The 19,962-nt window shown below is 37.2% G+C and overlaps 1 protein-coding gene across 1 annotated transcript; it reads right to left on the bottom strand.

Annotated features, from left to right (window-relative positions):
• Positions 1-838: 838 nt before the first annotated feature.
• Positions 839-19,568, bottom strand: MYLIP (myosin regulatory light chain interacting protein). The gene is made up of 7 exons (XM_075213104.1): positions 19,260-19,568; positions 14,725-14,915; positions 9,128-9,313; positions 6,700-6,897; positions 5,280-5,444; positions 4,578-4,998; positions 839-2,761 (listed from the first exon to the last, which is right to left on the bottom strand). Exons 1-7 carry the CDS (start codon positions 19,488-19,490, stop codon positions 2,672-2,674), a joined length of 1,482 nt encoding a protein of 493 aa, XP_075069205.1. The 5' UTR covers positions 19,491-19,568; the 3' UTR covers positions 839-2,671.
• Positions 19,569-19,962: the final 394 nt, after the last annotated feature.

Raw genomic sequence — 19,962 nt, 5'->3', positions numbered from 1 at the left:
CTCAGGATTTTGCAATTGGAAACTGGGTAGAAACTGTATACCCTTATCTGACAATAGAAATGGCTCATGTTGAAGATTGGCAACTATGCACACATTGCATGACAGGGCATCATTCAGTACAACACACATTGGTGCTTTCCTGTTTTGCAGGTGAATTTTGAGACCACATGACACCTATCACTGGTAACCTTAGTCTGTTACAAGTATAGCAGGATTCAAATCATAACCCTTATAAGTAGGTTTATCAATTATTCTGTACAAAAACTGCCCATGTATCAGTGACAACAGAGATGAAGGCGACCAATTACACCACTATGGACCCTCAGTAGCCTCTCCCCCGGGAGCAATGTGTCTGCAAATGCATTTTGTACCTGCACTGCTAAGAATAGATGAAGCTGTTCTGTACCCCAGGTTACTACGCCAACAACACTTATTATAATCCAACTCCAAAGAGATGCCATTTTAGCGTGCATAATTAAGAGTAGTCTCATTTATATATTATGCTTTAAGAAAGCGCCAGGTTTCCATTTTGGAAGACACAAGTCCATTATAAACCATTTAAAGTCTTTCATTTTCTTGACAACCGTGCATTTTCCAGTGTAAAGCTGTCATAAAGACAAAGGGCACACAATACATTTATTCTATTAGAGCAGTTAATTATGTGGCCTGAACCATTATGCTGCATATTTTCACTGGCAAGACACAACCTCAGCAACAGATTATCTTTGTTCTTTTGAAAGACTCCTAACCGATGGAATTCGGGACTGTGACTATTTTATTGGTTCCTACTTTACTAAATCAGATACATCCAGCAGAAGAATCACACATGACCACAATGTATCTTCAGAAATCCTTTATTTAGCTAAATATAAAAAAACACAATATATTGTCTCCCACACTATACAGGATATGACTCCATTGTTGAATGTGGAAGCAAAATTCATATTTTACAAAGTGAAAAAATAAATACCTCATGGAATTTGAGGCTATACATCAATGTGCATTAAAAAAGTAGATCAATTTTCTAATTCGTTTTGACAAAATGTCTGTGCAAATAAACAAAATGCATAACTGATTACTGCTACATTAAGGCAATAAGAAAGTTATATAAAGAACATCTTTCCATAAAGTGACAGTGTAAGTTTTCCCAGCCTTTGATTTGCTGGGTATTGCACCTTAATGGCCAACTAGGATTTCTTGTATGTGTGTAGAACCATTTCCAACACTCTTTGTGGCAAGCGTCTGGCTCATTAGAATGGAGTATTTTACAAAATTCCAAAATGACCTTAGAGAGCTGAGATAAATATCACACATATTGTGAACATCCTAGAGGACCATAATGCCCAAGTTACAAAGATCAACAAAAAAAAAAAAAATAGAAGAGGATGATGGTGAACATTGTACATAAAAATAAAAGACATTGAAAATACAGAAAAACAGATTGTGAATAGTAGTGTAGAAACTTATGAATAAATCTGTATGTATGCAAAAGGACAGAATAACAAATACTGAATATCCTGATTGTTTCAGCATGGATGGCATTCTAGTGTGGCTGATGTCTAACCTGCAGAGTAATAAAGCCAGCCCTCAACATTGTACTTAATGACCTATGCTGTGCTTATGGTATATCTCACTCATGTTTAATAAAAAAATAAATAATTCTAAAAACAAAACTAGAAAGCATTGGCAAACTGGGACTACAGCTATCTAATCTTCTAATACTGTCTAAAGGAGATACCATGATGAGAATTTATGATACGAATAAATAAAAGTAAATACTTAAAGCAATTAAAAATCTAAGAAACATCCCTAAAAATACTTTGCCTTAAAATAAAATAAAAAAAAAAACAGGTAAGGACCAAGGTGCCACAAAATAAAAAGGTGAACTGGGCTTCAATCACCTAATTATTTGTAACTAATTTTGGCTTATTTGTTTCCTCCTTAACTTTTAGGGCCAGATTTACTAAAGAAGAAAGTTGCAATTTCAAAAAGCATATTGCACACTTAAATATAATTGGCATGTATGTCCAGAATTTGCATAAATTCTAGCCGAATTTACGATACCATAAATATGTGCACTTCTCTACACCTTACTTTAGCAAACCTCGCTCTTAAAATGTACCAGTCACCCAAACCGTTATCAGTTCACTGGGAACTAACCTGACATTTCACTGGTCTCTACTGAATTGATAGGCTGCTATACTGGTTCAGGCCCTTGCAATGTCTGCCAGGCATTAGGTACACAAATATTTAATAAAAAAAAAAAAAAAAAAAAGGGCAAGAGAATACTTGAAACTTAAAATCCATCCATTTAAAAGCAAATATATGTTATGTCAAAAATAAATCCTGCCATAAAATCTCTCTAGATTTTGGAGCACAATTGGAACGGATCTGTGCTGTGTGTAAAATGAACAAAAATAGTTCATCAAAAGGTCTTCCAGGAAAAAAGTGACCTGTATGTTTCAATGAACAATTTACAAGGCAAATTGAAGTGAAAGTACACATCTCATTGTAGAACCTGTCTTCCTGCAGACAGATGCGTTTTATCCTCTCCAATACTCTTTAGTTGTAGCAAATTCAATGGTTGTAGCACTTTGTAATGTAGTTTATGGTAATGTACATAGTTTGTTTTAATAAAGTGTCTTAGGCTTCATCTCCTTTTTTCATCTTCTCAAATGACAGTGAGATTTAACAAGCTTGTGTGTGTTGGCAAATAAACGTGCTGAACGTGATCCACCGAAGCCCTGCATACCGGACAAGACTGGGAAGAGAGGGAAAGAATTTCATTAGTGACTGTTCTTACTATGACACAGCTTAAAGGCATTCTTCAAAGACTACTACAAATTCTCCATGTGTCTGGACATGAATCTTGTATCTCTGTTCATCACTTCACTGATTATGAAAGAAACATTATAAAAAGTACAAGAAAAATCTTCTTAAAGACCTTTAAAGCAGGTCTAAGCCAAGTGACTCTAGACACATTTCATATATTGTAGTTGTATTTTATGCAAAGTGATCAAACATTCTAGTCCCTTAGACATGGATGTGTAGATTTGCATATTTCTTTTGTATACACTCTGGTTTCACATTTATATGGCAAGTAAAAACATTAACATATTCAATGTGTATGAATAGAAAATAGAAAATGGAATTAGACACATGGAAGTTTTCTTGTTCAAGCCATAACAAATGTGGAAGCATATATGTAAACACATTTCATTGTGTTCGCAATGCACTTCCATTGAGATAACTGTATAACCTTATAAATGTGTTAATGTGCGTTAGGACTGAAATGAAACAAGCAGCATACCCCCTCCCCCAAACCGAAAAAAAAACCCTCAACCCTGCAGGGCAAGTAAAAGAGCAAATAGTTCTAATTTGCTACATGTTTTTATTTTCATATCGGTTTACATGTGCTTAACTAGTGTAACACCAGTGTGTACTTAGATAGCAATTTTATATGTTTAGATATCATCAATAGACATGGACTATGAAACTAAAATTACAGTCCTTAATGGAAGTGAAAATATGTAACAGATCATCAGAACTTCTATCATATGCATATTAAAAGGGAGATAGACCGCTTTAGACTATCCCCTACATAGGCAGCCCACCAATAGGATTTCGCCATGGGACCATCAATGACACCTTCATTATGCTCCTGGTCTGCAGCACATGACAGCAGATAGAGGAGCAAAGCGGTCCTACATGGCAGCCTGAACCCGCTCTAGGTATTGATGATACTGGAACACAGTATATGACACCTGACTGGATTGATCATGGCCTCTGTCCATTAAACGGACAGAGCTCTTACAATTTTAAAGTTCTTATAACAGGACTGGTGGTTCATTACATGTAAGCAACAAGATGAGCTGGGATGGGGGGAGGGGGGCACGTAAACAGCTACCCAAAATGGATTGCGGGTTGGATTAAAAAAAATAGAGAACCCCATTAAAAAGGGAGATTCTTATTGGCTTATTTATAATTGTTTGTAAGAAATGGAGTCCTGTACCCCCAACTACACCTTGTTGCTATTTAAACAATCTATTAGAGATAACTGCATGTAAATGTTTTAAAATGGTTATAAATACCTCTTGTCATTTATGTTTTTCTATGTTGATGGCTTGCGTCAGACTAAAATATATTGCTCTTACAATTTAAACTTTCAACAATACCACTTTAAATGATAATAATGGTTCTGTTTGGGTTAAAGGGATTTAGCAGTTCATCTATTCCCATATGCTCTAAAAGGACTAGACTGTTGCAGGCTCTTTGAGGTGTTCATGGAGGTACGCAAATACAGATCTACAGTATTTCAAACATTCTTCCTCTCCAAAACAGCTCGAGTGAGGAATGCAGATGCAAGACTGGAGAAGATGCAGTTCTGGCCCTACTCCAAATTGAATCATTGATATGCTCCTCAGATTGTCAGTGTGTTATTGTTCAGGGACATTTAGGTTTTCAACTAGTACCTGTTTTTCCTTCTTAATATAGTTGAAATTCTATGCATTTTACAATCTGAAATGATAAAAGCGTTAACACAACAACCTAATGGGCCTTAAAAACATAATAGCTACCTGTAGTTGGGCGGCACATCCCTTACAGCAAACCATATGCCCACACGGGCAGAAGGCAGAATTGATTTCTTCCTCACAGCATAACATGCACAGCATTGCTTCTTTTAGTTTCCTTAGCTTGTCCTGCAGGGCCTTTGTCTGCTGACAGCTGAGGTTCTCACAGCTGTTGCAGTTCAGAGTACTTTCAGATGTCTTGAGAGGGGAACTCTGTCCACTATTGTCACTCCTGGGGACCAGATCCATAATCCCAGCATTGTACAAGGCTCTCCTTGCATGGTCATACGCCTCCTTTGATGTCCTTTTGATATCAAACACATACTTCTTGCCAACATTGATATCATCATTCAGGAACAGCGATGCCAGGTGACCTTTAAGATCTCTGCTGTACTGCATCATAACAGCGCTTGTAACGGTGTCACATCTTAAAGAGAGAAGTTATTGATAAAATCAGATTGAGTGTAGTACAGAGTTACTGGAGACTAAAACCTTAAAACTGTGTTAGGCCTAATAGGCTGCAATCAGTCTAAGATTTTCAGAGAGGCAACACATTACTAATACAGTTGTGTAACTGTTTACATTGTGCTATAGAATGTTAATCTTATATAAATAATCTCATAGTTTGGTAACAATCGCATAAGATTGCAATTAGTTTAACAGTTGTTAAAATGCATAGAAATATAAAATAAAAGGGGGCATACTAACCTGTAGAACGCATGTGTTTCAGTTATCGCCCTGTAAAGGCCGCTGGCCGCTCTGGTGCTGATCACTTTGAAAAGAAGGACCAAACTATTTCCAGATTCCTTTGTTATCGTCAAGTACACATTCTTCCCCGACTGAGTTGCCATTTGGATAATTGGATAAGTAATCCTAATAGAAGGAAAATGAAAGAAAATAACACATTTACATATCACTGCTCATGGCAGAAGCATCTTTTGAACACCACAACTTCAGCACTATGGGCCTGATTCATTAAGGATCTTAAATTAAGAAATATCTTATTTAAGTCTCCTGGACAAAACCATGTTACAATGCAAGGGGAGAAAATTTGTGTTCTGTTTTGCACATAATTTAAGTACTGACTGTTTTTTCATGTAGTACACAAATATCAACTTTAAATTTCAGTGTACAAATAAACTATCAAGTATTTGTGTGCTATATGAAAAAAGAGTCAGTATTTAACTTATGTGCAAAACAGAACACTAATTTTCACCCCTTGCATTGTAACATGGTTTTTGTCCAGGAGACTTAAATAAGATATTTCTTAATTTAAGATCCTTAATGAATCAGGCCCTATATGTGCTGTGCAACTATATTGCTTTGGTTTTCCAAATAGGACGTCTGGGACAGTCGTTGACCACACCGACTCTTCACTTCACAAGCACTCATCATAGGGAGACACCCTGCTACATAAACTCCAATATGGGACTATACAGAGTGTGGCCACTGTGAAGCAAATTTCTATAAAATTATTATGTTCCATCCTTTACAGGGCTGCAGATGACAGACAAGTTGGAAAAACTTTCTATTCCATTTTGTCTTGGGTAACTAATTGTCTGTAGGCTTTAAAGTGGAAAAAGAAAAAGTCGCAGAAAGGAGAGATTATAAAAAAGAAAAACAGCGCCCAGAAAAGGTCATGTACTAATTGAGAAACCCAATATTAATATAGTTCTGTTCTTAAATTGTAAAAAATAAAATATAAAAATCACATAAATTGAGTAACAAATACATCATGAAAAAGTATGACTCTTCCAGATGGCCACATAACTGGATGTACTGTGTGCACACGTCACAGAAGGGCTGATGTTAATAAAAACAAGTCAAGGTAGAACAGTAATCTGTTATAAATCCAGCTAGCAGAGCCAAAACCTCCGATAAGAACAAAACATTTGGGAATTCTAACCTTTTCTCAGTACATATAAACACATTTAGTTACACAGAGACTCATGGCGTCAGTAACTGTACTGTTCTGTCCTCAATAATACCAAAACAGGAAGCCTTAACTGTACACATGCTGCAGTACATATATGTTCTCCTTTTATTATTAAAACCTCGCAAATGGCAGTTTAAAATTAAGGTCAATAATAAACACAGTGTTCTTGGAAAGGAATTGCATAATATTTACCTATTAATTTGGCTGAAGTCTTCTCTACAGATAGATACACCTTCGGGGCCTATACCAATTACAAGCTTCTGTGCGTCTGCATCTCGCACAGAATGCCACTCTACCCCATAGTTTTCTTGCGTGGATACAATCTGAAGAACCTGGTATTCCCCAGAGGCTTGGCTCAGTCCTTCTAAACTCTTATGCTTCTCAATAATACTGCAAAAGACAAAATGAGAGAGGGTTTACTCTATATACACACAAGCAGTAAGCTTCAGGTCTAGCTATATAAAAAACATGTACTGTGCATTCTCTTCTAATCTTCTCATGGATTGTACAGAAGATGGTGCACAGCATGCACATATTACTGCAGCATAATCTTATTATTGTTAAGTACATAAACCAGAGGAGCAGACACTAGTTACAGTCCATATGCACGTCATGCCAAAACCAATTTCTTCATTTTTGTAATCAGGGTATTAAAAAGAAATATAAACAATGCATCAGAATGACTGGAAACTATTATTAAACGCTTAAACCATAGGTGGGCATTCTGAATTCAGGAGCCAATAAGGGATCTAGGATCAACTCAATTTTAATAGGATTCTGGCCAGAGGAGAATCTTTTTTCCAAGTATTAAAAACGCATATAGGCCAAAAATGTATCATTTGCATCACTAAATATATTTCCATATGTAGAAGTGGAAAACAGACTAACAGTAGTACCCTCATTTTCATCATCCATGTTCAAGGGATTCATCATTCAATAACTAGATATGTTAACAAGCTGACCAGGAGGTCAACTAAACAAGACCTCCAACAACTTCCACCACTTAGTGACAGATTACCCCTTAATTTCTCTTTGTGCAGTTTATTTCTGTCATCTAGATACATTCTATAGATGCTGGGTGTGTGACACTGGTCAGGAATGAGATGTCCAGTTTCTTGGAGGGCGTGTGTTTAGGATGGGTCGTAGCATGCAAATAGATTATAAAAACAAAAATTATGTGCACCGTGTTCACTGCCTTATGTACAAACAGTCCTCTCTAGCTCTCCACACCCGTGTTTAGGGTGGCAAGTTGTACAGGACAATACATTTCCTAGATGAACATGTTCTGCATGACAATGTCTTAAAGCGGATATAAATTATGTAATTAGAACTAGGACAGAACAACTAGTCTAAATTTAATTCAACGGCTACACCTTCCAGGACCAGATTCAGGTCAGGTTTATAATTCAATTAGAACATAATTCTAACAGCCTGAAGTGACATAACTAAACATTACCTGGCAGAGACTACAACCATTATAACAATATGTGTGCTTCCAGACTAAGGGAAGGAGCAATAAACACCCACAGCTATATTTACTACAGAGCATTTATTTTACATAACACATTTTTGAAAAACAAAAACTATTCTTAAAAGACATTTTCTACTTCGATAGGAAGTATACCAATGTAAAACAGCCACAATAATAGACTGGTATATGCATATATAAATGTAAAAAAGTTAAATAAAATGACAGGATTCAGAATATTCAGGAACTTTGTACTACTGTTAGATAGTTGGGGGTAAACAGTTTAGCTATACCTAATAAGGTGTTAAGTTAAATTCACAACTGGGCCTAGAAATCTAGAAAACCATGTGAGACAAAGGGAACATAACCAGAATCACGTGGGTGGTGGGGGACAATATACAGTATCAAGGGCAGACAGACAAACAATGGAGAAGAGGGGCAGGTAAGAATGGCTGCTGGTGCCATTTCCCATCACATCAGGGTCAAAGGGCCTCTAACAACATAAAGACAGAGGATCATGTCCTTCAGACTTGCTGTAGGATTTTCTGAAAGTCAGAATACAAAATAAACACAGTATAAGAAAATACATTTCTGTATATGGCATCCCATGTTAGGTTAGAGTAGCAGAAAACCTGTAGGTAATTTGTTTTCATAATGTGATAGAATACTGTGACCGCTAATGCCACAAAAGTAACTTTAATGGCATTTTAGAAAGATTTTAATGTATTGGATCTTAAAAGTCTTATCAAACGTGAAACAATAAATGAAAGGCAAAAGTTTATTGTCTCGTACAAACAGGCATTAAATTTAGACATGCACAAGCTTTGATGCCAATAGTCCAAATATAATGATGTTAAGCAAATGAAACTGTATACATGTTGGCAAGTGTTTGTTTCACTTGTATACTGACGCTGCCAGCAACTTTCAGAAATGTTAATGCTCTGAGTTCTATGGGAACACACATTACATTCAGAGACAATTATGCTGCAGCAAAGTTTTGAGCTGTGCTAAAAAAAACATGCTTCCAATGCCCTGTTAAAAGCATAGACATAACAACGTGCTTTGCCCACACTAACTCGTGTTGTTCTGCTATGTCTGAGTGCACGAGCCCAAAGTGGGAGTGAATTTAAAAGAAAAAAAAAAAAAGTTTACCTTTCCAGTTCAGAAGTTCCAAGCTCCTTTGCACAGAGATTCTGGTAGTTATATTGGGCAGTGTTCTGATTATAATCTCCATATTCCATTTGGGCCAGCAGGGCACTCAGCTCCACTGCCTGCTCTGGAGAACACTGCAGACGGCCAGCCAGCAGGTCATCCTTTATGTGCAAGAAAAACATGTGTCTAATGGAGAAAAAAAATAATATAGATAAACACTAAGAAATGAAAATAACCCTATCATTAAATAATCACATCATATTTTATTCGCAACACATTACAAAGATTTTACTAGTAAACGGTAATATTTAACTGGCGTTAGGTGGTGGAGTCAATGGGGGACATTCCACAATGCAAGTAAATACAGCAGACAGCATCCAAAAGGTTCCATCCCTGTTCACATGATTTTATTAGCATTATATGCTAGAAAAAAAACCCCAAAAAACAGGATTTGGTGCCAGTGGGTAAGGGGAATATGAATTCCTGGCTCATAGGTGTTTAAGGCTGATCTGTTGATTTATCCGGCTAAAAACTCATCTATTCTACTCCAGTCTCAAAATTAGAAATTATGAAATGGGATCTACAATCGGTTGGCATCCTGTTGTGTGTTTATAGCTGCGGCTGTGCCTGCGAATGCAGGAGAGCCCAGATCATCCAAACCAGTGGAGAGATTAGTGGTTAAATGACACACTATTTTGAGACAAAACAAACGTGGCTTGCTCCTGCAAACGTGGACTTAATGAACACACACGCGTCCGGTTAGGACAGACTTCTATAAATATTTATTGTACAAACATAACCCTTCCTAAAGTGGAGGATTTCAAAGAGATGTACGTGTTTTGCCAAGGCAGGAATTGGTACACTTTGAACCAAGCAAGAAAAACACAAAATAAAATATACCTGCAAGAATTTGTTAAACACACACCACCATCATGGGACACTATAGGTTCTGTTCATTCATTTGCTATTTCAGTGTTGTGCAACAGGACACTACAGTAAGCTACTTACTGCACAGCAGATCCTCTAGCAGTATGCGTCCAGGCTCAATACATGGCTGCATAGCATTTGCAGGTACAACATGTACCTTCCATGATGCAGATCGCCAGGGTCTTAATTGCCATTATAATATGCCATAGTAACATTTCTTCTGGGCAATATGGTGGTTAGAAGTGTTGCACAACACTGAGGCTATGGGTTAAATTCCGACCAGGGCACTATTTGTATGGAGATTTGATGTTCTTTACTGTGTGTATGCCTTCTTGTGGTAGGGAATACGACTTGTAAATTGCACTGAAGTATGGACTGATGTGAATGATTATTCTCCATAAAGCATTATGTACTATGTACGAGCTATATAAATAAAAACGATTTAAGTCTGTCCTTGTTTTTTTCAGTAATGTAAATATTAACAGATATAATATTCAAGTTGCAAGAACCGGTCTTGCATCAATTTACAAGAAGACTATGAATTCCCTAAAGTGTAGTGTGCTCACAGAAATATTTTCGTCTGTGCCCCATAATCTAGTGGTCATTCCAACTACAGCAGGTTTACACACCAAAACTTCATTTTAGCGGGTGAAGACTTTTTTTCCAATAAAAAGTATAGAGCGAAAAGAGTAAAGGGCCAAGAACAGAGCCCTGAGGGACTCCAACAGGGAGAGGGGAGGGGATGGAGGAAGAACCAGACGTGGATACAGAGAAGGAGCGGTTAGCAAGGTATGAGGTGAACCAGGCATGAACAGAGCCAGAGAGGCCGAGAGAGAGAAGAGTATGCAGCAGGAGGGGGTGGTCCACGGTGTCGAAGGCCGCGGAGAGGTCGAGGAGGAGGATGAGTATGGAGTAGTGACCCTTGGATTTGGCTGATAGGAGATCATTAGTAACTTTAGCCAGGGCTGTTTCGGTGGAGTGGAGGGGGCGGTAGCCGGATTGGAGAGTGTCAAGGAGGGAGTTGTCAGAGAGGTGTCTGGTGAGGCGGCTGCAGACAATCCGCTCAAGTAATTTGGAGGCATAAGGGAGAAGAGAGATAGGGCGGTAGTTAGGAAGAGAGGTGGGGTCAAGATTGGGTTTCTTGAGGATAGGGAAGATAAGAGCGTGTTTGAATGAGGATGGCTCCTGTCCCTTAGCAATAGGAGTACTGCAGACATATACAGAAATGTGCTCCAGAGCATGTTGCAGTTTTTTTTTTCTAATTTTCTCTGCTAGAGGATAACAACGATGAATGAGACTAGGAGGAGTACTAGGGAGTCTTCTAAGGCATAAGGAATGCCTGTATACACGTTAATGTGATCTCTGCCCAAGGAATATTGCTCTACCGCCTTACATTTTTTTTTCCCAGTAGTTATACAATGTGTAAACATTGATAGAGTAAGAGCTCTTATTTTGCTGGAGAACTTAATTTGTATGAATAACTTCTGCACATTTTTCTGAACAGTATAAAGAACATAAGCCATACTACAGGGTTAGTTTTGCTTTTCTTTTTTTTTTCTTTTTTAATTCAAGTTAGCTCTTATACATATCTCCTCTACACTGCAACAGGCTTTTCTCCAGATTGTTTTGAACAGATTAAGTGGGTGAGGTTTTAGACTCAGTCACTTGAACATGTTATGATTCATCACTATATATAAAATGTTCACACTTCTCATGTAGAATTTCTGGATTTCTGCCTTCCATTAGCAGACAATCTGAGGCGGTTGCCATTTTATTACACAAAGTAAAAATCCTTACAGACACTGTCAAGAAGTGAGACAGTGCATTTGGGTGTGAATTTGCAACCGGTTCTTTGTTTCTTATTTGCCATCAAAAGTGTGAACGTTTGTACAATTTTTTTTTGAGAAATGATCTTTTTTTTCGCAGCAGTCGTAACAGACTAATGTCACTGCAAGATGGCAGACATTGAAGTTTTTTTAAAAAAAATTAAAACATTCGAAAAAGTTAATTTAAAGTTTGTGTAAAATAAATTCAACACCGCTTACACATTAAAAATAACACGAGCAATAACCAGGTAAGTACAGTAAACAACTTATGCTTTTGTTTCTGCAAGTGCATTCTTTTGCTTTAGAGTGAAACCTGATCTACATTGAGACGTTGGATGAAAATGAGCTTTGGGACATAAAAAGTATGAGCAAATCTCTCGGGGGCAGATTCAATTGTGAAAAAAATCCACACGATGTGGCCCCAGGAACGACCTTGCTCGGATGTGTGTGTCTGTGTGTATTCCACAGAAGATGTTGAAACCAGATTTTCACATATGAACAATGCTTTTATTCTTTAAATTATAACGTCAACCCACAACTCTAAACAATCCAGTACTTTAACCACTTTGTGGCAAAAATACCACCCAGTTACTGCCTTATTTCCACATATAATTGGCATGGATGTGGAAAATGACAAAACAAAAGCAAATGTTCCTTGTACAGGATACATGAGCAGCCGCCAAAACAGAGGGAGGAGAAAGGCTGAGAGCACCTGGTGCTCTCCAATTACAGCCCTGGTGTGTGCACTGTGGTAACCTTTACCCTACTGTAGAGAGGGAAGGTCAACACTGAACAGTTTCATATATACTATCAGCTGCTGAAGAAATATAGTGATAAGTAGACCAATCACTCCATACAACTATATTGGTATATTGGTGGGGGGTAACCGGAAACCAACGAGCAAAATGCAGCCCCCAAGAAGATCACCGCCAAGCCTTTCAAAGGATACAATTTGGCATTTTTCTTTTTACATTCAAAACAAAGGCAGCAAGTATAATGCATCAGACACTAGAAACCACTGTTCTATTTTTTGCATGCATCAGGGAAGCTTACAGTGAGCTTCAAATATATGTCAAACACATTGATACATGTTTAGGCAAACTTTAACCCCTTATTGGCATCAACTAGTTTTTTAATTAATATTTAAACTGTCTAGGCAAAACTAGGTGTAGGAATCATTTATTGCATGTTGTATTGTCAAGAGTAAAAAACATTTTGGAGAAGCATTGCTTTTTAAGGTCTAGCAAACCAGTGTACAACTGTGTGTAAAAAGAAACTGACTACACTGTAGTTTCCGATAAGAAACTAGAACTGCGAGCCAAGCAGGCAGAGTTTCCTCTTACAGCAATCTATATTCTACATTTACAGCTCTTAAGGAGAGGTTACTCTGAGTCAGTGACCCGTTGTAACACTGTCACTACATACTGAAAATTCATGTGACTTCCTCCGGAGATTGCAAAAGTAAAAAAACGTGATAAATATTTAGCCATAGTATAGCTGCACAATTAGAACCAAGACAAAAGACTATATAGTGTGTAGTTCTAATATTACATAGGACTTTTCCCCGAGAGTGTACATACAAGGCTTCATGTGCATTTCTAGTGGTCCACAGTCTACTCAACTATATAAAAGGACTCGCATACTGCAAACTAAATTTTGTATACTAAAAAAAAATATTTACAAATGGCATACAAACAGGGAAAATGGTATAAATGTAATAGAAGATACTCAATGCTAAATGACGGAATAATTACATAGCGAAAAAACACTTTTGAAATGACACCTACTGAGCTTACACCAATATACTAACATACTTCTACTGGCCTGCACAATGGATCATGTAATCAGCTTGCAGCACTGCTAAATAATTCAATATCCTCATAGAACACAAACATGTGTTAAACCAGGCTCTGAATGCAGTCACCTCATCTAAACAATAAGCCAAGGTTTGCCATGTCACAAATTAAGAATTCCAAAAGGACTGACATGTAAGAGCAACAAAAGTTTAAAGATACTTTCCGAAAAACAAACAAAAAAAGGCTTGTCTGGTACATGGATCGAGAAAGAAAGCTGAGCCAGTTTAAGTGGGAGGGAATTTCCTGCTTTGCTGTACTTGTGGCTTTGAATGACCTATAATAACAGTCTCTCAGTTATGAGGTTACTACAGGGCAGACTTTCTTCTGTTCAAGAAATAGTGCCAAAATAAAAAGGGTAAACTCTAAGTTGCTTTTCTTAACTATACCTTAGCTTATAACTGGAGTACAATAAAAAAAAAAGTAATAATTCTACCACCAGCAAAAGTGCAGTCTTACAGTACATTAGTTCCACCCAATACTACATGCCATTCTCAGCCTCAGTACAATGTATTGTACACCACTGGCTTAAAAAAAAAGTGCTCTGTAATGTCCGCTGTGTGAACACAAGTCTAAAGAGGACATCTGTCAGTGTTACCAGCAAATCACGCAAGGCAACTGCCATCTATCAAAATAAAACATGGCCATTAAGGAAAAATAAAAATACAATCAAACCTCTAATCAGTGTAATAAAAGTCAGTGCTTGGAATTTAACAACTTGTCACATGTAAGGTTTATTTATAACTTGCAGTTAAGTGTTAAAAAAAATAAAAAATAAATTCCATTCCAATATTTTGGTTAATTACAATAACCAAAATAAACTATATAAATATATAAGAGAATAAAAGGAAACAAAATAAAGTAAAATAATATCTGTCACAGCTTTAAAATACTGACAAGCAACAAAGTATTCAATAGCAAATACAGGCATACATCATTTAAAAAATAAAAACGTTCTAACTTGACAATATCATAGACCCTCACGTCGTACCTAGTCTGCTCCTGGAGAATAAGATGGGGCTCAACAAAAAACTTGACTCTTAACTTCATCCTGAATGGAGCCAAGCTGCCCATCTGCTGAGATATTCGATTTCGCAGATTCAGCCACAAACTCTCTCCTTTATTACCATTGAACTGTAAGCCAAAGTAGTCCACTTCAATAATGCCCAGCCGTTTGCACACCTAGAAAACAAAGAAAGTTACAGTTATAATGTATAATTTTAAACATAAAATATTCTTAAAGCAAAGTCCTAAAAATAAAAGACTTAACTCCGGATTATTTAAAATTACAGGCCTAACACCTCTTTACAATAATCCAGTACAGCAGCTCGGTTTCAATGGGAAATATGTCTTGCTCCATAAACTCCATGAATCTACCCTTAAATTATCTGACCTGAAGCTTATTCAAAGAGCAATAGGGCTATCAATAAAATTAGACACATCAGACCTTTGCTAAATATTCTACAGATTGCTATGCCCACTTTATGGAAATGGTTACAGTATCACTGTAACCTAAAATACAAGATGCCTTGAACACCTTCAGCAGCATTCAAGGTACCCATACACACCCATTTGGACAGTCAATTATGGTGGTTTAGACCTAAGTGCCCGCTATTTACCACATATACAAGAGAAGTGGTTGAACCTGGCAGAGCTCCATTAATGCTGTTTATGAACATCTATTGTCAAAACAGACAGAAATGGCCACCTGGTCGTCAGGTCATGCAGCTGCACAGCCCAGCCCAGCTTAAAACAGTAAACCCCTTTCTCAGTTTGCTTGTCTGATAACAGAACAGGCCGCACAGAAATATACATACAAGTGCTGTCAAGTTATGGGGGACTTCACATACTTGTAAATGTTATTAGTAGTTATTTCATACTTGTAAATGTTATTCATAGTTATTTTATATAAAGGGATGTTTTAGGGTTAGTACTCCTTATAATATAAACTCCAGTTTGAGCTAGTGAAGATCCTAATACCATCCACATTACAAAAACAACGACTCTTCCACAGCAGTCACATCAGGAAATGCTGAAATAAGCATTTTGGAACATGTTCAATCCAGTCGGCATGTGTGCAAACATTACCTCAAATCAAATAAATTATTGCTTTACTTTGTTAACATAATGGTCTGAATTTGAAGAGTATTAGAGGCCAATAACCTTCAATATGTACCTAATAGTCAATTTAAAGATAGTCTGACAACCAACTAAAAATCTGAACAGTTTTAGTTTGCCTTCAGATACATGGAATATTATGCAAAAACCAACAAAGGAAATAAGAAATATTTAATATTTGTAGATATTCAAGTAAAACCATCCTATGCATTGCCTAGGTCAGACAGGGCTAAAAGCAAGGCAGACGTCTACTAAAACGTCATTAGCTGACGCATTATTATATAAAAGATAGATAGTTATAATGTTACTTTCATAGTAGCATATACTTGATTATTTTGTTGACTGTAATCTAATCATTTTACAGTGTGTGCGGCTCATCATACCCAGTCAAGGATCAGATTGTCATATTAATAGGGTAATTGGTTGATTGCTACAAGTGCAACCAAAGTATACAAAGTTGTACCTGAACAAAAGTATTAGTCAGCAAGGTGGCAGAACAGTTAGCATTGCCGAGTTCAACTTCGTCCAGGGCCTTAACTGTGTGGAATTTGAATGTTATCCCAGAATTTGTATGGGTTTCCTCCAGGTGCTCTGACTACCTCCCACATTCCCAAAAAATAAATAAATAAAAAAAAAATACTAAGTTAGTTGGCTGCTGACAAAAAAAAATGGAAGCTACTCTGTGTGTGCGCTATGGAAATTAGATTGTAAGCTCCAGAGGGGCAGAGACTGCTGTGAATGATTACATAGGACAGCAAGGGAACGTGCCCAACATGGCTACCTCGACTTCTGCATAAATAATATATTACTTTTTGCTCTGATCAATTGGAGAGTAGAGCTACCTGATATCAATTTATGAGGGCAGTATTATTAATTGATTGTTTTCCTTCTCTGAAAAGCAAAGCTCATCTAGAACTGTTACCGCAGAGAGATCTTAATCTACTATACAAAGTTGGAAAAATAACCTACGTTTATGCTTTGCACATTTACATAAATGAAGTCAATAATAAAAATAATCAACTGTTCCACTCTGCAACTGACTACTGCATCAGCTTAAAATGTATATGAACCAAGCAAGACACTGACAGCTGTTTATTAAAGACAGTTGCTGTGTCATTGTACACCATGTCTGCTAGGATAATAGAAAATATGAAAAGGCTGCATTCAACCAAACTAATAAATTGTATGTATTCAACACTAGAAGAAAAGACTTTTATCAGAGTGTGCAGAGATCCAATTACCCAATAATGTGTTACAGGTTAACCATGTTAGCATTATACGAGATACTATTTATTATTCACATTTCCAGAATTTGTTGATTTTGGTACAAGCATGGCCTTGTAATGGAGTCAAACTGCTAAAATCAACTTGTTTGAATATATACACAATAATTTTCCCTATTTGTACACGCACAATATCATTGATTGAAGCAATGACAGCGGACTTGTAACAAAGTAAAAAGTTTGTCAAAAGTTATTGGCGTTCCAACACTAGGTGTTCCAGAGAAAGATGTGAAAATAGAGAAGACCTCTGGTAACCTTTTCAGAAAGAACCATCAAGATCTTTGCAGTGTCAAGAGGAGCCAACAATGAAGTGGAACGTGTAAGCACAAAACAACTTGAAGCAGGCATGAATCACTGAAGAAAAGGCAAATAGTTGTTTATAGTGAGGTTGTATGTCAGACGTTAGTCTACAAACACAGTTCTGCCAGTGTGAAGTTGTCAGCAAGTCTGAGCTACATACATATATATATATATATATATATATATATATATATATATATATATATATATATACACATAACCCAAGCTACAAAGTACTCATCATAAAATATGTGGAGATAGTGCAGGTCCATAGCTCATAGTAGCACATTTATCTTGTACCCCAGTGACCAGTCAACATCAACAAAATTGTCCACACAATCTATGTAAAAATATATTTAAGGATAGTATCTGTATCTGTTAAAAATTTGAACAGAGATTTATAATTAAACAGTTTTACTATTGGAAAAAAAATAGCATTTCTACAGATCTGTACCAAAATGTTAGTTATTATTGTGCTGCAGATTAGGTAGCTGCATTTAACATAAAAGCAGATTGTGTTCTCTACAGCAGTTACATTCTATGTATGCTTTCCCACAGTTTTGGGAACATTTTACATAAATGGAAGCAAAAAAATGCAATGTATATATTTGCATAACACAAAAACACAAAGTTTGCTTGCATGTGTATTACCAATTGAATGCCTCAAGTACAGTAGTTCTGTGTTTGTTCAATGACAGCCAGCATAGAAAAACAAGCTTATGACTACATTTTACCTAGCACAAGCTGTTTCATCTGATTTACTTACCTGCATATTGTAAACACTACAAGGAGCAGACATCAATATCCAATTAATATATTTTGAGAATATTTACCATAAAATTAAAATATTTACAAAAGATGAACTGGTAGTATCAAATCATAATGTAGAAGCAAGCACACATTACTGTGCCATAAAGACATCTAAACGTTGTCCTATACAGAAAGCAAATACTGTATAGATATTATACACAAATACAAAACAATACAAATGTGAACAGTGTAACATATACATTAGGAACATTAGATACACATACACAAAGCCATGGCTATAAAAAAGAAAATCGATGTCACAAAAAAATGAACAACAACCCATACCCCTCAGAAAGTATTAACCCTTTTAACAACAGACAATAAACTTACATCTAAACACCTCTTCTTTTAGAGGCCCACAGTATATTATTTTACTCTTTATTTATTTTTAACAGTAATAAATAGCTTCACAAAATAGTTTGTGAAACAAACAAAAGGTCTTATTTCTATTAACAGCACCCTCCCCCCGCCTTAAACCGGTTATCCAAAAGCAACAAAAACATTCATGTGACCATGCCCTAATAATATTAAAAGTGAAAGCTTCTACCTTGTTTCAGGAAACCAGTGGGAACAGGTTTTCAACACATATTATATGTGGCAGAGCAGGTGGTACATATGCTGTGTATGGTGAAATGTTTTTTTTTCTGTTCCTGTCTGAGGGCAACTAAATAAGGCAAAACCTCACATCACCACTTTGCCCAGCACAGGTAAGCAGACAGACATAGGCAGCAGCCCGTTGACTTTGCCAGCGGATAGCTGATGTTGGCAGCAGCAAAGGGTGCTTTTTAAAAAAAAATATATTTTTTTGGGGGGGGGGGGGGGGGGGGAGGGGATATTTCTTTGAAAAAGTAAACACTGGATGCAATCAGAAAGAGATTAACATGAAAAATGGTTTAAAAGTGTGAGGACTGTGCAATTTCACGTTAAGAGAAAAACCAAGTCCCCCACACTCAGTTACTAAGGGCTATCATACAGGTAGAACTAGACATAATGACGGTTGGCAGAATGGTATTACCTGATTGAGACAGTCCTCTCCATTAGCTTTGGCATCCACCTCCACCTCCATGACCACTGCATCCGGCCTCGTCACATAGCACAGCATGGTAGCACAGGGGTAGCCCTCTCTCACTGTCTGGTCAGGCTGAACTGTACACCAGCTTGCTGAGCTCCTGTTCCCTTTCCTAGAAGCCACAGGACCCGGGATCGCCCTAGCTGTCAGCCGTGCACCCCCTGTTGATATCTGCATGTAGATGAGGAAGCTGAGAGTGCAGTCTGCTTACAGCAGCCTCTGCACTAGGGAATGGAGAGTCCGAGGGTCCCTGTCTGAAAGACACATAAGCCCGCCCTCCAATGTAATGCACTCCCACATACACTCATTGGTTCACTAGCAGCTGTTCAGCTGAAACTCAATCCTAGAGCCTGCCTCCAGGTCCCTCCAGACATTGAGGAAGTGTGTGACGGGCTATCATGTACTCTATTATATCACTGCGCATGGTTCACAATATAACTATGGTGCTGAGTTATAGTTCCCCCTTCACGTCTATTTTAGGAGGTGATTCATTTTTTACGAGAATGCAGAACACATTTTACTATTCACTCCTGGAAGGAGACTGTGACCTGGAATAAACACTCTCACTCCATACCAGGCGACTTACTTTTACGAAATTGTCATTTTTTTCAGCACGTCATTAAGTTAAAACCATCAGCGCTAGCTGTGC

The sequence above is a fragment of the Mixophyes fleayi genome, chromosome 5 (genome assembly GCF_038048845.1).
Source record: "Mixophyes fleayi isolate aMixFle1 chromosome 5, aMixFle1.hap1, whole genome shotgun sequence".
Lineage (NCBI taxonomy): Eukaryota > Metazoa > Chordata > Amphibia > Anura > Limnodynastidae > Mixophyes > Mixophyes fleayi.
Note: the sequence above shows the minus strand (reverse complement) of the source record. Positions and strands in the feature narration are given on the sequence as shown.

Bases quoted from the DNA above. Each gene is read 5' to 3' on its own strand.
- MYLIP (XM_075213104.1), bottom strand. From the start codon at position 19,490: ATGCAGATATCAACAGGGGGTGCACGGCTGACAGCTAGGGCGATCCCG. The intron at 6,898-9,127 runs GTAAACTTTTTT...TGTCTTTTGCAG, and splicing joins GGAACTTCTGAACTGGAAAG to TATTATTGAGAAGCATAAGA. The intron at 2,762-4,577 runs GTAGCTATTATG...CTCTCTTCCCAG, and splicing joins GATGTGCCGCCCAACTACAG to TCTTGTCCGGTATGCAGGGC.